Source organism: Chamaea fasciata, unplaced genomic scaffold, assembly GCF_029207755.1.
Source record: "Chamaea fasciata isolate MVZ Bird 193981 ecotype frontalis unplaced genomic scaffold, bChaFas1.0.hap1 SCAF_1, whole genome shotgun sequence".
Taxonomy (NCBI): Eukaryota; Metazoa; Chordata; class Aves; order Passeriformes; family Sylviidae; genus Chamaea; species Chamaea fasciata.
Window position 1 is genome coordinate 86,789,631 of NW_027094086.1, and position 19,434 is coordinate 86,809,064.

The window sequence follows — 19,434 nt, forward strand, 5'->3', positions numbered from 1 at the left end:
GAGAGTTAAGATAGTAGAAGCTGCATGTTGCATTTTCAGTGTTATATTCAGTTGAGATCTGGCTCCATTGGCCACAGCTGCCATAGGTTCAAACATTCACCCTCACTGGTGACCTGGGTGTACTTTGGCCTGTAAACATTCTTGAAAACAAATACTAAAGGGTTGTATTTAGCTGTTTGCTAATATCTCTGCATGGAGGGGAAAAAAAGCCTCAGATTATTCTGGCATGCCTTAAGAAACTATGTTATAAGAGAGGTTGCGAGTTTTGATCATCCATTCACTTACTTGCTTTTACTGGGGGAAAAAAGTCCAAAATACTTTTTTCTCCCCTATTGTCTCAGCAGATTAATTTGGAATACAATGTTCTCTCTTCCAGTTCAGAACACTGGAAGGTTAAATTATAAGGAAAAAAAAGCACTGGGTTTTGAAGGAACTTGCTAAATATTTGTAAGGCTTCTGTTCAATTTTAGAAAACATCTTACGAGCCAGAAAATAACAGCTGCCTTTGACTTAAAAAATCAAAAACTACTAAAAAGAGTTGTGTTGCAGTTCCTTTAGATTAATGGTTTTGAGTAACAACCTGATGTTTCCTTACTTTTTATGACATTTTATTGCATGAGGAGGAGTCTGTACAGATCATGAAGTCTAGTTGGCGAACTAGCAGGTGAGAGAGAGGAGTTGATGTCACACCTTTTTTCATCTTTTTGTGCTGACAAATATTCCTTCTGGTCAGGACAGTTCATCTCTAAGGGCTGCAGAAGGTGCCTGTTCAGTTAACATTTGCAGTCTTCAGAGAAAGTTCAAAGACACCCTGTTAATCTTGGCTTTTCTGAGGTTAACAGTGGTTTGGGGCAATTACTGGTAACTCCTAAAGTACTTTAGGGCACAAATGATTCTTAAGAGGGCAGCTGGCATGTATAGATTTAAACCAGAAATTTACAAGGGAAAGGCAGCATGCACCTCTGGGGAAAAAATATAAAGAAAAAGGATCTTGCCTGCTTCTGTCGAAGAAACAAGTTTGGCAGCGCAGGAGATAAGAGAAATCTTCAGTAAATACAAATCTTCACCAAAACTCAGAGCCTGGAAGTATCTCTTGGCTCCAATTAAGTGTAATGAAGTGGCTTAATTCAGTATTACTTGAGCAAAGGGAAAAAAAACCTCATCTGGACAGTAACAGCATGAGCTTGTGACTCCAGCCCAGATGCGCACTGCTGCACGGATTCACGAGGCATTGCTGGCTGCTCCCTGATGGCTAAAAATGGAACCAAGCCTGAGGCTAAAATTTCTGCCAGTTACTGAATTATCAAACTGATTTTTGCCACTGTAGACAAGGCTAATATCAGGGACTATATGTATGGAAAGAGAGCATGAATGATCAGAGGTCAATGCTGATTGAATCAGCATAAAACCTCTGTGCAGAAATGTGACTTTGTCCCATCAGAATTATGAAAAATATACTTGTGGGGGCTCCAGGCAGTGAAACTCACATTGAGGACCGTGTGGTCTATGTACATTCTCTCTCAAAAAAGAAAACATTTTTAATACTGACTCACTTGTGTCAGTAGTATTTTCATCTCCCCATTCCTTCCACCCTTTCATAAGGTAAGAAAAATAGTGCCTAGAAATGAAGCTTTTGTGTTTTAACCAAACCGTGGTTAACGGCCACATTTTGTCATAACACAAACTGCTGGAGCTGTCAGTGGGATGCTGCGAGGAGATTAATGAAATCCTCAGGATGGATGGGTCAAGCTTGTGGCCAGCCACCAGTGGTATGCATTTTGGATTGTGTGGAGAGGAGGCTTCACCAGGCAGGGCTGAGGTGACATCTGGTTTGCTTTGAGGAGGATGTCTGGGCTTTGAAACAGGCTGTGGGCTGTAGGGGCTGATGCTGGGAGAGGGAATGGGTGATACATCTGGCGGATGTTGCTGCCCTTCAGCTTCTCACCCCCCAGAGTTTTAAGAGGCTGGACTGTTTGAACACTAGGGTGGGATCTTCTTCTTATTATTTCTTTTCCCCTCCTTTGGAATATGCAGAAAACAGGGGTGTTTGCCAAAGCACCAGTTTAGGGAGGCAAGTGGTGCTTGTCCCACTTCGGCTGTATCTGATGGGCTGTTTAACTTCAGCAGGCAGGAGCTACACAGCCTCAACTCTCCTCCCTTGTGTGGTACCAACACACAGCTAAACCCTGCAGCTGGGTTTGAGTCTAAAGGGCGAGACTGATTTTGTGGAAGAACCAGCAAAGTCGTCTGTAATTTCTGGTGCCTCTTGGGAGTGGAATGCCCTGTAAACAAGACCTTTATAAGGGAAGGGAAGAAATGAGTTTGTCCCTGAAAACAGATCATTAGTTAAACAGTTTCTTTCTCGAAACTTCCGTGCCCTCACCCAGAGAGGTGTCAGGTCAGGACTAGGGAAAGCAGTTTATGGTTGATCAAAGATGTTAGTCCTTGGTTTGGATCATCAGTATGTTTTCAAGTGTAAATATCCTGCTAATGCAGACCTCAAAACACTCCCACACTGTCCAAACAACTGATCTATGAAAAACACAGTGGCCTGTGTTAGTGATCAAAGGAAGATACGGTACGTTAATGGTCAGTTTATTAAACAGTTTCGTTTGCACCCAGAATGAAATATGGGAACATGATGATCAGGAAGATTCCTCCTACATGAAAAGACATGTGTGGAAATAAATGTGCCCTGCAGAGCAACTGCCTGGGGACCATGAACACAATTCCTTAAGGGTTAAGGTGCTTGTTGGTTTTAGCTGCCAGTTATAGTAGTAATAAAGTCTTCCTCTTTGCAACAGGATATTTATACAAATGCGATCCGAGCTTCTAATCTAAAGGGCAGATTGATTCAATGGCAGTGTTTATAGCTTAGAAAATAAATAATCCTCCTCGAATGGGTTTTGGAATGGGTTGTGTAATACAAATGACAAAGCTAGCATCACTCTGTTTCAAGTTGGGGTCAGATTTGTGTACAGTGTGCATATATTTGTATATGATAGAGCTGTTTCCATGATGCTATAGAGAGGCATCTGTCCGCATCTCAGTTCAGCTCCCACTGTGGGTATGTGATTTGTTGTGTTTTAGGCTAGTTGGTTTAGAGTAGTTAGAAACTCATAGTTATTCTGGGTGAAACATACTGGTTCCATAACCAGCCGGCATTTTCTATCTTAACTATAGAATGCCATATCAGTGCCTTTTTTCTTTACTTAATAGACAAAGAAAAATACTCTCCCTTTGTCCTCTTCCCCATCTTTGAACCTCAAACTGCATTTAAACTCTGAAGTGTAGTACTATAGCCATCACTACAGCTGGAATACCCCTGTATCTTATAGAATTGTAGTAAAAAGAAAACAAGAAGGTAAATACATTTCTTACTCCTATGACTTGGGATGATTTTTTCTTTTCTGTAACTGTTCCAGTTAGTAAAATAGTCATTCCTCAGATCTGTAAAGCTTAAGACCTTAAGCTGAATGGGTTGGCACACCTTTGCACCCAGATATCTGTGTTGACTTTACTGGGGATTATCATGGACCTGTAGGTTGAATTTCCCATAGTCTTGGTGTCTTCTAGCTCTATTCTCTGATTTTCTACTCTTTGCCAGAGGCAGCTCTGAAACCTGGGTTTCACCCTGCTGCTCTCTGGTGAATCTGGAAGACTTCACCCTCTGCCCTGGGAGACTTGGGTGCCAGGGGCAATGGACACAGTGTTACAGAAGAGCCTTTTCAGCACAGGGTTACTCATTACAGGGAGCAATGGAGGTGTGAGGCTGAGCTTATCCATTCCTTCTTGTGCTTTTGCATGTCTGGATACATCCAGGATGGCTTTCCCCTCCCTATGCTGAATTGCAGACCTCCTCCAGAATGTCCCAACGGAACACCTCCATTTGGTGCTTTTTTTCCTCTGCTGGCTCTCAGTCCTTGCAAATCAGTGCCCAGCTGCTGGTCTTCTCTTCCACCTTGGAAGCAACTTTGTTTGTAGGTTGACATTTCCTCATATCTCCTTCCTTGTTTCTAAGAATCTCACAGGCTCTGTACATCTCTCCTAGTCGCAGGTGGCATTGCTTCTTCAGGACAGTTAATCCAAACCTCACTTTTCATGAAACAGTAGAGACTGCCTTTCATGAAACAATAGAGACTGCCTTTGCCTTCCATGGCAGTCCACTCCAGGTGCCACCATTCCCCTGCCTGAGGCTCTCTGTACAGGGTCGCACCAATAGATTAAATTTTCTATGCTGCTGTTAAATCTTTGGAGTGCTGGTCATTTAGATACACTAAGATGTTAAAGTTTTGTATTGCATCTCTTGGCAGTACCTCATGCTGTGGGAGCTCCACATAAGGTCCATTCTATAAGTAATAAACACTTATAAGTTTGAAGTAGTGCTTAGATCTACTGCAAGATAGGGGATCTACAGGTCTGAAAAGACTGCTGTTTCAAAGTTTTATCTATGTGGAGCTCCATTCAGCTCTGTAAGACTGAGTCAGTTGTGGGTAAGAGTTATTTGCCCATTCAAAGTAGATAAGAGAAAATCGTCTTGCTAGTTTGCTCTATGCAGGATAAGTTTTACAGAAAGTTGATGTCACCACAAACTAAAGAAGCTGATCCTGAGGTATGCAGAAGAGTATTTAGAAAGTGTATTAATTAAAATGTAGATTCCACACACTTCTGTGCAAAATTCCCTTTTGAGAAACTGCTGCTAGGCAGTCTAGACTATTATGTCAACTTGTCTTTGAAGAAAAGTAAACAAAAAGGTTGAGTCGAGGAAAGTTTTAGAGACTTATAGTAATTAATGCTTTGGTAAATGGCTGTTGATGCGTAACAATCCTTTAAACACCTGGGTAATTGCAAGCTTTGAAGTTGGGCCAAAAATGTTGTTCCGAGACATGTAATTAAAATACGAGACCTTTAACTTGGTCATTTTGAAGGTGAGATTTCTGTTTGTTCTCACTGTCTCCCTGGTTAAACTTCTGTCTGCTCGGGGAAAGAAGGCCGGGGAGGGTGGGAAAGTAAAAAAAACAAAAACAAAAAACAAACTAGTTCAACAGATGCTTCTTTAAATTTAGCTTTTTATAGCTTTGGTGTTTTTCCTGTAGCAAAGTTCCATGTTGTAATGTGTATCCAGAACAGAGAAATTATTTTAATGTGAACATTTCACTAAGTATAGTAACTAAGAGAAACCACTTGACCTGGTTACTAATTTGACTGAATTCTAATTTAATTAGTGTTCAATTAAAGAGAATTAACACCCAGAGATGTTCTGTTGAAAGGTTTACACAGAAGTTTCAGTTAACAAAATATTTACCTTAGAGGAGGAAAAGCACTGAAGTTAAATGCAAGCTGTTTCTCCTATAAATGCCCTGAGCACATGGCTGGGATGCCGGCATTAAGAATAGTAGCTATATTTGATATTTATATCTGACAAATCTGCTCTCTGAGGACACTGGACCTAAATCCTGCCTTCTGAATTACACAGGCCATATTTCCTGCAGTAAACTGTGTACTCCATTCTGTTTATTGCAGCCACTTGTGATTTCTCTGTTGACCTTTGCTTCTCTATCCTTCTCCTTCTTCAGAAAATCTTCTGAAGGCCATGGAAACACTCCCATTAATTTCTTGAGACTTGAGCCGTCCTTCAGGGCCTTGATGCAGAGCAAGGACCTCCTGTTTCGTGTTGGGAGTCTCTAATTTGCATCTTCTTATTTAATATCCTCCCTTGTATCAGGAAAGTTGTTTCAGCTCATCACCTCAGTTTTCTCCCATTCACTTGCTTCCCTTTCATAATTAAAGGTTAATACAAATTATGCCTGCAGCAGCTTTCCTATGGAAATCAGTAACTGGACTCATCCAGATGGTCAAGCACACTGAAAATAAAGATGAGACTGTTGGGCACATTAGTGACAATGAGGTGGCAGTAACTGTGTAAAAACCCAGAGGCAGGTTTAGACAGAGAGTATGGTAAGAACTGCCTGTTTTGGTGATGAAATTTATCTTCTGTACACTGAATTTTAAAGTCTATGGAGATACCAGAGGTCCTGTGATGTCCTTGACATCTGGGGTTGCTTGGGCGTGAAACCTTTGGACTAACTCTGCTTTCTTCAGTCTATGTTGAGAGCAGATACTTCTTCCTCTCTCTTCAGTGATGCTGGCTCAAAAATTTCATCCAGCCTTTATTTTTCTAGTTTTTCTTGTTCTTCACACTCCCTTCCTGTTTCCCTCAGGTTCCATCTTGCCTCTGTTGTTCTCAAAAGCTGAAGCTTTCAGACACTCTTCCCTGAATGTGACCACATACAGAGTTGCTTCTTCTTGGAAGTCCACTGCCTGCCTCACTGCACAGGATCAATGCTGTCACTTAATGACTAGAAATTTAATACTTTGTTTTGTGTGACTTGCTCAGTATATGATCCATTTCTCACTTTCTTGTTCACCCTTAAATTTTGCTTCGACTGTGGGCTTGCATCTACTTTTGTATAGCACTCTTCAGCATGGTGTTTGACTGCTTCCTAAACTATTTCTCTTTTGGACATGCCTGTAAGGCCTCATTCTTGTTGTTGTGCAGATGAAAATCTTTGTAATCCCTTTTTCTCTGCAGACTTTTTATCCAAGGTCTCTCCATTTAGTCCTTGCACATCTCTGTGTCCCCCATGACTGCAAAAAAACCCTCCACCTTTCCCTGTCTAATGAGATATTCTTTCCCTTTGACCAGGGGTGGAGATGACATATTCTTTCCCTTCAACCTTCCTTCCTATTTCCCTTTGACTAGAAGCTAGTCTGGGAGATTTCCCAGTTTCCATTTCAAGATCAGATGTCATATGTTTTTTTGTTTTTTGCAGGAGTAGCAGGGGTGTCTCTTGGCCATGCAGCTGTAGGAAAGAGCAGATTCCCCTCAGGTGATTCTTGGTATTTGGTTTACCAAGGGGGAAAGGAGGGACAAGTATGTTCCCTGCATGCAAAAAGTCCAGACGATTTTGTTGCTATGAGCTGAATCTCTGTTGAGCCTTTGCAGGCAGCAATTTTCAAGTACTTACTACTTGGCCAAATTTGGGGTGATTTTCTTAAGAGGGGAGGGATATACAAGATTTCTGTTCTGAAAAATATAAAGGATATATGTGAAAATGTATGGTTAAAGACACACAGTTAAATAGCTGGGAGGTTTTTTTATGTGAGTAATTTCTTTCTTTCTTTTTTTTTTTTCCCCTCTTCCTCCCTAATTTTGTCTTTGGAAATAGTTGACTGAATATTTTTTTAAAACCTTCATGCCAAAAGGGAAACTAGTAATGATATGCTGTTCTTTGCAGCCTGCTGAGGTCTGGGCAACAAATGTTGATTGAAAAGAGGCTTGAAGAAAAGGTATTCAGATGTGTTGCCTACACATCCACTATGCCCTAAAATACTTGTGGGGTGAACCTTCAGCGTTGGCTTCATCCAGCTGAACAAAGCAAAAGTCATCTGAACAGCAGAGCTGATTGAAAACCAGTCCTGTGTGAGACTTTTTGCTGCGACTTAACCAGACTGGAAAGCCCTATGGTCCATTTTTCTTCATTTTACAAAGCAATCAAAATCTTTTCAAAGGGGGAGTGACAGACTGGGAAAAAGTGGCTCATTCTTGTTTGGTAGAATTGTTCTTTGGTCAGGCAGTTTTCTTATCGTATTTGTGGAGGACACTAAAATGGGGGATACCCATTGGAAGGCAAGTCTGTATTTTAAGTAATCTAATAATTATAGAGGTTCAGTCTGAGGTGGGGTGGGGGAACATTTGATTTGGTGGAAAGGACAGTTGCATTTGGACATGGAAGATCATTGATGTAGATACACCCTAGGGAATGACTGTGTCCTTTGCGGTTCAGCAGCATGAATCTAAGGATTATAGTAGATCACAAGGTGAACATGAGTTAACTGTGTGAGTTTTGTGAAGAAGCCAAAATCATATTCTGAGGTGTATGAGTAGAGGCACAATCTGTGAGATGTATCAAGATTATCCTTCCACTGTATTCCGCATCAGTGAGGTCTTGATCTGAGCTGGGTCAATGAAAAGCAATGAGAGAAGTCAAAGTCTATTAAAAAGGGCTTGTTAAGGAGAGGCTGAAGATATTGTTGTAATAAGGAGGGGATATTTTTATGACATTTAAGTTAGATAATAGAGAGGGGAAAAAAGTCACATGAAGCCCATTCAATTTCCTGGAAAGATAAGAGAGTTCCTGAGGCTGGAGATGTACGAGATCAGGTCAGGCAGACATCTCTCAGGAACAACATGAATGTAGGTGATCCTGCCTGGAGTTCAGAGGAATGGACTACATGATGCCATGTGGACCATTTTGGCTTTACAGTTCTCTGATGTCCAAGTGCCTTCCCAAAGGTCAAGGCAGTGAGAATGTAAACTTCCAACCTCCTCTTCAAGTTTTTTTTGGACCTGACTACTCCTATGTGTGTGTTTCAATGTTCAGGAAGGTTTGCTCTTAGAGTTCCTTGTGTAGAGGAGTTACAAAATACAGAGATCAGGAAGCAACTGGTGTGAGGGGGAAGATTGGAACAGGTGCTAGGAAAACCCCTTTTCAGATATAGTTGGCTTCAAGCATTGGAGAGGGCCAGTGTTTAAGTCTTATTCAGAGGTGGGAATGATCTAGAAGTTCATTCCTCTCTTAAATCTGGAGAGGGAAAGAGTGGTCACAGCTGCAGCTGCTGTTTGCAGTTGCCTTTAAGCAGCATTTCAGTTTATATATCCTGCATGGGAAAGACCAAATCTCTCAACTTTAAGGTTTCCAAAACATGTAGCAGCTGACCAGCCGTAGCTGCTTGCTGCTGTTGGAGGTGAAGGTCAGAGTTGATCCTGAGCCCTCTTCCCGCTGGAGGAACGGTGGCAAAGACTCCTGTGGGAAAGGCTGCTGAGTCAACCAGAGTGTACAGCTACCAGTGAGGTGGAGGAAAGCCTCCATGCTGTAAAAATAGCTGCACTAGGAGCTCTAGTACACTTCAGTGCTTATTTTTCCGTGTGTGATCTCATGCAAACCAAGCTGCTGGGCAGTATGACATAGCAGTTGGCCAAAAATAAAACATAACCCAATCAAAATTTTTTTCTGAACTTAACCTTTCATGGGTAGGAGAGACAGGTACCCTGTTTCCTCATTTACATTGTTAGAAAAAAAATCCAGGGGGAAAAAAGATGAAGATGGGATTGACACCTGGTATCCATTTTGTGGTGATGGCCACAGGTAAAGGGTAGGAATTATAGCTTTCTTGCACTGGAAACTTACATCTCTAATACAGTAAGAAAATGTACATGGGATTTCTCTGGGTGCTTCTGCAACTGATTTCATTGAATAGAGTTTGGGTGAGTACTTGGTGCTGCAAAAAAGTTCTTGACTTAAAAGCATTTGAAGCTGAAGCCCATGAAGGTGGTGCAAGACTAGCAGCATTGGAACAAGGCATCCAATACTTGTTGATAAGCCTCAGAAAAATGTCTTTAAAGGCCTTTAGCAGTCCATTTTCCTTCACTATTTGATGCTTGGCCAGTTGTTTATTTGGTTCTTTATTTTGGTCAGTTCAGGTAAGCCTGTGTTTGTGTATGGTGAGCTTAAACCATGACACCCCTGAGGCAAAAGTCATTGAATGCCTGGTCATGCTGGTGGTTCCACAGGCTATGAATGTAATAAATGTATGAATGAAGGAATGTCAGGGCCAGCAGTACACTCTTCAGGAAGAAGAGTGCCTTACTAATCCCTTGCTGGTGGAGAAATGGACAGCCCTGAGGAGTAGGATTGCTTTCCTCCATCTTAGAAAATGGTGAAAACCTTTATAATCCTGAATTTCTCGTGTGGAACTATGTGTCTCATGGCAAAACTCTGTATACGAACTGGCAGATTTGAGACATCGTTTTGTTTAAGCATTACATAGAACTGTTTCAGATTTTGTTTCTGTAACAGGAAAAGCCTGGAGAGAGGATCCCCAACCTCACAATTATGTCATTACCCTTCTCTGCAGGGCCTCTGACCTGTTTCTGCTGGACACGCGGGCAGTGTGGGCATCGGAGGAGGGCTGGCTGGAGTTTGATGTCACTGCAACCAGCAACATGTGGGTGATGAACCCCCAGCACAACATGGGACTGCAGCTGAGCGTGGTGACCCGGGATGGTAGGTCATGGGCCAGGTAACACGAGTCACCCCCAGTCTCTTGGATGCTGTCTAGAAGTGGTGCTAACAGAACTCAGCTGGGATGGGGCAGGGTGAGCACCCTGCCTTCGTAAGGCAGCTCTGGTCAACACCATGAGCAAAATGTCTGAGAGCTGTCCTGGCTGTGTTCCTGTGGTGGACTTGTCTTTCCCCATAAGTGAGGTCAGGTGTCTCTGGACAGTACCAGGACCAGCTGGTGGAGGGGGATTTGGGTAGGGCCCCAGTTTCTGGGTAGAAGGTGCAAGGGGGCATGAAACTGGGGTGCCATGTGGGGTGAGGTTTAGGGATGAGAGGAAGAGAAAAGGCAGATATATGGGTATGTACCTCCCCATGTGGGTTTATGTCAGCCCTCCTGGCTGGTGTGGCTGCTGTTGATCTCATCAAAGCTGATGTGGGAGCACTGCTGGAGAAACTATGTGTTTGCTGTGTGGAGCAGCTGTAATGGCAGCATTTCACAGCCTGCAGAAACTTTGAAAGGTGGAAAAGAAAATAAGAGACTACGAAAGCGTGAAATTGAGTGTTGGAAGATAAGCAGTGGAGAGGATCTAGATAAGCAGAAGGTGACAGTGACATGTCTTCTATAGGAACCAGTCTCCAACCTTGTTTTTTCTCTATTGCTTAATGCTGGAGTTTGGTACACCTGTGATGTCAAGTAAGACTAGAGGGGCTGTCCACTTCTCCCTGAGGTAATGTTAGTGCCAACCTCTACCTCCCCAGCTGGGCTGAGAGCCCATCACTGTGTTCCTGGCAAAAGCACACCATCTCTTTGCCCTTTGCTGTCCCTAGATGTCTCCTAATCTCATGTCTGCCTCTTGTGCTTCACAGGCAGCAGGACTAATTTCATGACACATCTGAGTTTAGTGTTTTACACATCTGTCTATGTAACTTTACTGCCAAAATGGGACTAGAGATGCCAAAGGGGAGCCAAGGAACCAGATGCTGCAGTGAAGTCTCGTCCAGCATGGGTGGAGCGCTGTCATAAAAATTGTCCATAGGTCGTGGTGGCAGGAAAGGAATGTTTGATGTTTAAAGAAGAGTATGAACAAGAGGAGAGGACATGCTGCCTCCAGGTTGCTGCATCGTTTCTCTAACACTCCCTTTTCTGTTTGTCTTGAAGGTTTCAGTGTAAACCCTAGAGAAGCAGGGCTGGTGGGGAGAGATGGCCCATATGACAAGCAGCCTTTCATGGTGGCCTTCTTCAAGGTGAGCGAGGTTCACCTGCGCACCACGAGGTCAGCGACCAACAGGCGCCGGCAGCAGAGCCGAAACCGCTCCACACAGACTCAGGACGTCTCCAGGGTATCTAGTGTCACAGGTAATCATGGAACACGGGTAATCCTGCAGCACAAGCTGGGATGGCTTCTTGTAATGACTCTGGTTGCTTTGGAGGGCAGAAGCAAGATGGGGGTCTTGAGGTGGGATGCTTTTCCTCAGGGGAATAGGTTACATCTGCAAGGTTGTGGAAGAGGAGGTCTCACATAATGAAACTTACGGGAGTCCTCTTGGATCCAGCATGGAGTCCAGACCCTTATGTGAAGTTGCATTCATTGAAGGTGGTGAGGTATTTTAATCACAACTCTTGCGCTTGTAGGTTGCTTGCTATGCAGTATTTGTCTAGAATTCACTGCCCTGTGAAATGCAATATTTAAAAGACTATCTCTATATACACTGAGATTTATGGTGTTGCATGTATGGATTCCCAGCAGAGTTCTCTTACAGTTTTCTTTGGAAAAAACATGGAAGAACAGCACAAGATGCTTTATTTTTTTTAATCTTATGAGAACATCAGTGTACACATGGTGATTTACTTTTCCAGGCAGGCAAAAAAGTCTGCCTTTTTGCTGTGGAGGGGCTGCATGTTGCAGGTGTCATACAGCAGCCTTGTGAGTGCTGTTGTGGGCTGGTGGGGCAATAGAGTAAGAATGACATTTTGGCAAAAATTGAGTCTTCTGTCTTTTAAGTCTTGTCTGTTTTCTATCACCACAGTGCTACAAGCCCTTCATTCATTGAGTACCTTCTAACATTTCAGCCTATTCCAAATTGCTTGATTAATTTGCTTATGCTGCCCCCTTCATTTCCAATAGGATCCCTGCTTTTCCCACATCCAGAAATGTCTATGCCCCAAGGAGAAGAGGCAGCTGTACTTTTTGAGTCTGTGTCCAAAGAGGGAGATGAGCCATATTGCTGATGCTCAGCTGTTGGGAATCTGTAATCTATTCCCAGTTCGTGCATGCTTGGGTTGTGGGTGAGCCATGCTTGCACCCAAAGTGGCTCCATGCTGCAGGGACCAGAGCCTGGTTGGGAGGCCTTCCAGGACTAGTGGCTAGGGTTTGTGCACGGCTGTGTGTTGACTCAGCTCAATTGCTCCAGCCCTCTGTGGAGATGGACTTGCCCTCTGGGCTAGTATGTGCCAGCAGCAGTTGACCCCTAGTGTCCTTTGCCTGTCCTTGTGGTGCACAGTGCAGCATGACTGAGGGTTCCTATGCCATGCCATGCAAGTGCCAGACTTGGCACTTGTGTGAGAAGTCCCTTCATGGATTTTAAGGGAAGGAGGAACAGCTCAGTTCTGCAGCCCAACCTCTCCAGGGGAGGCTGGCCAGTGCTGGTGTGGCATTTCTGGAGGAGTTATCATCTAATCTGCCATGGGACCACCTTCTGTGGATCTAGGTTGCGGAGACCTGCTTTGGTCCTGGTCTCCTTCAGGTTTCCATGCTGCAGTTTTCAGGCTGGGCATTGTAGCTGCTTGCTGAGTTACTTTCCCTCATGATGAGCTTGCCAAGGGCACAGGTAGTTTATTCAGCTGGGTGTTGTAAGCCCAGCTGTTACACAGGCTGTTCTCCCACTTAGGTAGGCTCAGCTCCCTTCACAAGAGTCAATTTTTTAATGCATTCACGGTACTTTGGGAAAGTTACTTGCTGCATTGCTGTTTTGTGGTGCTAGTGGCACTTGGAATCAGGATAAGCTCCAGCTTTCTGTCCCTGGCTCTGCAAACTTCATGGTGCTGAAACAAAATTTTCACACTATTAAATCAGGTGATGTGACTCAAAGCCCCAGAGGGAGCAGATATGTTAGGCAAAAAGGGCCATTTGTACTTCGCTGCTTTCTTGACTACACCACACATCAGGTCATAAAATTCTAAAATGACAAAAAGGGGAAAAATAGCTGGCAGTCTGTGGTCTCGAGGGCTTTTTTTGGGCCAGCTTTAATTTAAAACCTGGAATTTGGCAGTGCAGTAGTCAACAAAGTATGGTTGAGACTGTGGATTTAAGGCAGGGAAATGGAGGGGAATTTAAAGTTAAGATGTATGTTTGGTTGGTTTCTGTGTTTAGAAAAGAGAGACTACATCATCTTGTTTTCCTTTCTAAGTGTGACAGTCTCAGACCGTTCTCTTTAAGAAGTGGTTAATTTAACAGCCCAAGAGGCACCAATGACAGAAAAGTGTTTTTAGCACTACAGATCACAGGGCTTTTTTTTTTTTTTTTTTAACCTGTGAGGATAAAAAACCATGATGCATGGTGGGGCTGAGGAAGCATTTGCTCCAGGATGAAGCAGAAGGCAAGCCCAGGGATTGTCCTAAAGGCTGCCTAGCTCTTCTGAGGGTGCCCTGATGCATTTGGGTAGGTGCAGAACTGGGATGCTGCAGTTCACTTCTGTGCCTTCCCTCACCCATTATTCTCTTGTTGTATCTCACATCTTGTCAAATTTTTGGTCTGTGCTCTTCCCCAAGCAAGGATTGCTACTGCCTACCAGGGCTTGAGAGCAGTTTCTGTCCTGCAGCGCAAGGCAGTTTTTTAGGGTTGACTTTTTTTTTTTTTTTTTTAAGATTGCAGCTTCATTCCTCTATGTTAATCAATACACAGGGATTTCTTTTTTCAGTCCAAAAAGGAACTCCTTTCCCAAAAGATGCTGTGAGTTGTTTCGGGGCAGTACATTTTAAGAAGCCCCATTTGCTGTCTAGATATGGCAAGTATTTCAATCAGTTTGGAGTGCATGAAGGGTGCTACTGAGCCAGTAATGGACCTGGGGAAGCAGGGAACTAGGTGAGAGCATGCTACTGTGTGGGAAAGGGATCCAAAGGGACCCACTGTACTCCCTTTGATGTGCAGTTGCTGTCCTGCAGTCAGTACCAAGAGCTCAGATGCTAAGGCTGTGTCTGTGGCACAAGGTTCTCAATGGTCTGTATTTTTTGCCAAGAATGCTTATTTCCATGTATTATAAACACATAATTATCACTGGCTTATATAAAGTAGAACTGAGCAACCCCCATGGTTATAAACTGCTTTGACATAGAGTCCTGCGTCAATGCATTCCTCGAGCTTCAATTCTTCTGCAGAGGGAGGATGAGCAGGAAGAAAAGGGAATATTTTCATGTGCTGAGGCAGAAAGTCATATGCCAGGTCTGGCCCCAGACAGGGAGGAACACGGTGGGTGGGAGGAGCACACAGGTGTCTCTCTGCTGTTGTCTGCAGGGCCTGCAGGCCCTCGCTCAGCTGACTCTTGCAGTGGGTTGAACTCGTGCTCCCAGACTTGTGCTGACCCTCCAGTTGACCAAAGAGATGGGAGTGTCCAGGGTAGCAGGTGGTGAACCTCTCCCCTTCAGCCAATTCCACGATTTATGGGTTTTGCATGGTGCCATCTCCTTGGCCAGTGGGGATAATCCTTCTCTTCTGCAAGTCAGCCTCCAGGCACATCCCTTCCTGTCAGCCTCTCATGGAGAGAATTTAAATGTCTGACTTCAGGCTGCACTTGCTGCTCTGAATGAAACTCAAGCCAAGTCCCTTTTCAGGTCCTTCTCTTTAATGCCCCCTGGACTGATGTGAGAGATGCTCCATGAAAAATGGAGAGGCCCTTCAAGTGGCCTTTCCTTCCAGCAGACATGCACCAGACACATTTCCCTGTGTGTATGGGAAGCAGATATTGCAAAGGGCAGTATGCACAAACACTGAAGGCAAATAAGGCCAAATGCTTTTGTGATGGCAAGGGCCTTGTTAATAAACTTTGTTATCTGGCAGCCAATCTTCCCTTCAGTATAGTTTTCCCTTCAGTGCAGTGTTTGGATGCAGACTGGAGCAGCGTGGCCACCATTTCTGTATGTGTCTTCACATGTGGGTTCACATCAGCCTGACATCTCCCCTTCTTCCCACCCAGGCAGATCACTTTCATGTGAAGTGGGCTGTTATTAACTGTGTGATCAGTTTACACCATCTTTATCCGGACAAATCACCAAAGTCAAACACCAAGAAGAAGGGGCTGGCCTTGGAGACCTCTGTCAAAGCTATTTTGAATCACAGAAGCAATTAATTACTGTGTGGAATTTGGTAAACCGTCACCTTGGGAGCAGTGAGGGTGTTCTCAGATGGATCGACCTCAGTAAATATTTATATGTTCTTTGCCAGCAAGTATGGGAGAGGTTATAGGAAGTCTAAGGTGGATGCGTAAGTATCTGTAGGAGGAAGACCATTAAGGTCAGGTTGTTCTCTCACCCTTTTCAGCAACACACATGCCAGTGTCCAGCCTTAAAAGAAACATCTGTGCTTGCAGAAAGTCAAACTTGGGCCCTAGTGAAGGCAGACAAGATTCAGTGCAAACACACCACAGAGACAAGCCATCTTAGCTGTGCTGTTCCGGGAGTTATTTTTAAGTGCAGAACTAGGAGTTTGAGCTTTTTTTGAATCTCTGTTTTAGACAAAATTGTTTGCAGTATGATTAAATTCAGTGCCTTGTAAGTGCCAAGTTAGTGTTTCTGAATTCGTATGTTCAGTGGAAAAAATAAAGACAATTTTGCTAAACCCACAGTGAGCCTAGAGGAGCTCCCAAAGCAGCTCCCTTAACTCTCAGAGATGTTGAAGGCCTCTGGCAAACAATCCCTGCCAACTGTGCCATGGCAGTGTAGGCCAGCCCTGTGGCAGTTGTTTGCAGCACCTCCCCTCTGCAGGCTGCCTGCTCTTGGCCCTCCTTGCTCCCTGCTGCAAGGCTGGCAAGAAGGGACACAAACCCTGTCGCCTCTTGGCAATTGGATCTTGCTCTGCAAACCACCTCAAGTGGCAATTTGGGCTGAAACAGCTGAGCATGCTGGCCTGGGGTGGCTGATGCTGCTTTCCAGGCTTTGCAGAAAATGTGTTGTGGAAGCCAACTTCAGTAGCTCAGTGAGCTTTAGCTCAGTGCCAAAATCCTGTGACTCTGTGTATTCCTCTTCTTTTCAGGCACATAACTGGATGTGTGTCCAGTGTAGGGCGTTTGCTGAGCCCCTAACTGTAGGGAATGGGTCATGATTATGGGCATTGTATTGCTTCGTCTTTTTCCCCAATTCAGAAAGCCATTGATAAGGGTTGCTTAAAGGTTTGTGACTTACCTAAAGTTGAGCTAAAATAGCTTCCATAAAGCAGCCATAGTAGGCAAACATATAACAAGAAAAGAGGGCAGGGGATCTTGGGGTGAGGGTTAAACAGGGAGGAGTGTAAAGCCAGGGAGAGGGATGTTTAGTTGTGTTGACATTTAGGAAAGCAAAAGCTGAGGCTGGGCAAATGAGGAGGTAGAGCTGTCTGCATCTGCCCTGGATGGAGAGCAGCCAAGGCTCCATGCAGAGTGTGAATCAGGTGACTCTGACCAGTGAGCTGAGGCGAGTTTTTGGGGATAGTGTGAGAGAGGACACGTTCATAACATGTTCTGCCTGGTGTAGCTTGTTAAGCCGCTCTTTTTTTTCCACCCCTGTGTTTTCTTAAACTTGTGATTGCTTGCAGCCTTCCTTCCCACTCCTGTTTTCTCTGCCTCCCTTGCTTTCTCCCCTTTCCTGTCGCAGATTTGGGTAAATTGTAGCTGGATTTGGAACGTAGCACCTTTTACCCACACAGTTGTGAACAGATCAACTCCACTGTCAAATACAGATGGTTTTCCTCTAAAAAACTATATATTTCCCATTAAAGAACAATGAAGTTGTGTTTTCAGGTGCTTTAATGAAAGCCGTTGATCACTCAAAGGATCTTCTCATTTTTTTTCCCCTCATTATGACCAAATCTTTTCAAAACATCTCATGCTAGAAATTTGCTCCTGGGCTGAGCCAGGGACTGGAAAGCTTAATCTGAAATAAACCACCACACCCTGGTTTCTACTGAGTATGTCTGGTTTGAAAATGGAAAGCTTGAATAGAGACACTCGCCTCCATTCTTGCTACCGCGTGCTCCTGGAAGAGTGAATGTTTATGCTGCAGCAGGCTGTTAACCAGCTCTGCTCACCTGATTAAATCCATGATTGAAGCAAAGCTATTCAAAGTCTGAAATGCAATCCTTACAGTTTAAAACCCAACTGCTTCTAAAAACAACTCTAATCTTTGGTGGTTGGGAAGCTGGGTTTGAGGTGTAGGTTTTTTTTCATCCCTCAGTGTTAACTGTACCCAGCTGTACTGCTGTGCTGCCCTTAATGTCAGTTGGATGTACTTTTAGTATTATAGTTTTTCTTTTGAATAAATATTTGCATTTGTAGTTCCCAAACTTCGGGGGGGGGGGGGGGGGGCGGGCGGGGGGGAGTGCTGAAGGGAAGAAAAAGAAAGGCTTATTCAGAGCCAAGGAAAAAATCACTGAAAATATTTTTCTATCCCAGCTGCCGCATCTGGGGAAACCTGCACTGGGAGGGTGTCCTTTCAAGCCATGTTAGGGGCACGAGGGGGCTGGTAAGCTGAAAGGTCCCGGGCAGCAGGAGGCAGGGACATCAGCCTGTGGCATCTGCCTGCTGACAGGAGTGCCTTGACTTGCAAATGACGGCTGTGAGGGAGGAGAAGGCCCCTGTGGAAAGGCATGGGAGGAAAACATGGACAGTGACCTGGGCTCCAAGCTGCTTGGCTGAATTTGTTGCCATTTCTTTCTCTCATGCCTACCGTTGGGTACAGAGCACAGGATCAGAAGCTGTGGCTGGTGGCCAAGTCACCCCGCTGCAAGGCTGGTTTCTGTGGCTGCTGTGCTGAGGTCCAGCAGCCACCTGAGGTGTGACAAAATCAGCAACCACCCATCAGGGTGGATCTGTGCAGCCACCTGGAGGTGAAAGGCCCCTCTGTCACAGCCCAACTCCTCCAGTCACTGTGGTTTCAGGTGTTCACATGCTGAGCCACCTCTCTTTCCAAATATAAATGGGAAATTCCACTTGCTGTCAAAAGCTGTACTTTGTGGGATCATCAGGAGCAGCTCCTGAATGGTTGAAACATCCCCATACACTGTGCCATGGCAAGGGAGAAGGTCTTGGTCAGGGCTTTGCATCTTGTGTCCCCACTTTTATCGACAATAAGGAGCAAGTGAATGGCGAGAGCACATCAGTTGCTGTGTCATCTGCCATGGGCCATGTGAGATTTGTGGGGCAAGCTGGAGTGAAGCACAGAGAGGAACAAGGACATGGCTTCCCTGCCTATGGGATACCTTAGCTGTTTGAGGACTTCTGCAGATTGGTGCAGGGGCACAAGGTGATGTTTAACCTTCCTGGGGCTGTAATTCTCTCTCTCAATGAGTGTGTGCAGCTTAAGCTCCCCACCTGGGGCAGCACACATCAGAAATGGGAGCTGAGGAAGTGGGATGAGTGTGAGCACCCAGTGGGGATGCAGCCTAAGCTGGGCTGAAGGAGTAAATTTATTTTTAAGAAGTCATTTTACTGGAGGTGTTTTCCAAGCACTTTAAAGACAGCTGAAGTAACTATAACTGAGTCACTGTTACCTAGGTTCCTCCATTCTCACAGGCATCTCAAAAACTTCAGCCCTGCTTTGGATGTTCCTCAACACCCTTATCCTTTTGGCTGCTGAGGAAGCTCATCACTTCTCACTGTTGAGCCCTCAGCATGCATACATCTGGCCAGATGTGCCCTCCAGCAATGCTCTGCCTGTTTCACTTTCTAAATTCTTGTTTTGCTCTTTTTCTTTTAACAGATTACAACAGCAGTGACTTAAAAACAGCGTGCAGAAAGCATGAGCTTTACGTTAGCTTCCAAGACTTGGGATGGCAGGTGTGTGATGTTTCTCTCTGGGTAAACCAGACATTTTGTTATGAAATGTTATCTAAACAGTGCCACAGTAATTCCACTCGAGTCTGCCATTATGCTTTAAAATGTCCCTTGTGCCTCCTCACTAAAACCAGTCACAGACAAGGGCAAATAAATATTGATAGTTGTGACATTTGATAAGACCCAGAGAAAGCTTGATACTTTATAGGATTCAAGTATACAGTCATTCTCTGTCACTCATGGGAGTCACAGTACGGGCAAGGGCTTATATCTGTGTACCTCTAATGATAAG

At 44.4% G+C, this 19,434-nt stretch overlaps 1 protein-coding gene across 2 annotated transcripts in view; it reads left to right on the plus strand.

The window, feature by feature from the left end:
* Nucleotides 1-19,434, plus strand: part of BMP6 (bone morphogenetic protein 6) — an 87,945-nt gene that overhangs the window by 65,371 nt on the left and 3,140 nt on the right. For both annotated transcript variants that reach the window (XM_066187840.1, XM_066187832.1), the window contains exons 3-5: nucleotides 9,979-10,127; nucleotides 11,284-11,481; nucleotides 19,069-19,145. In XM_066187840.1, coding sequence (XP_066043937.1) covers nucleotides 9,979-10,127; nucleotides 11,284-11,481; nucleotides 19,069-19,145 — 424 coding nt within the window. The remainder of the gene's footprint in view (nucleotides 1-9,978; nucleotides 10,128-11,283; nucleotides 11,482-19,068; nucleotides 19,146-19,434) is intronic.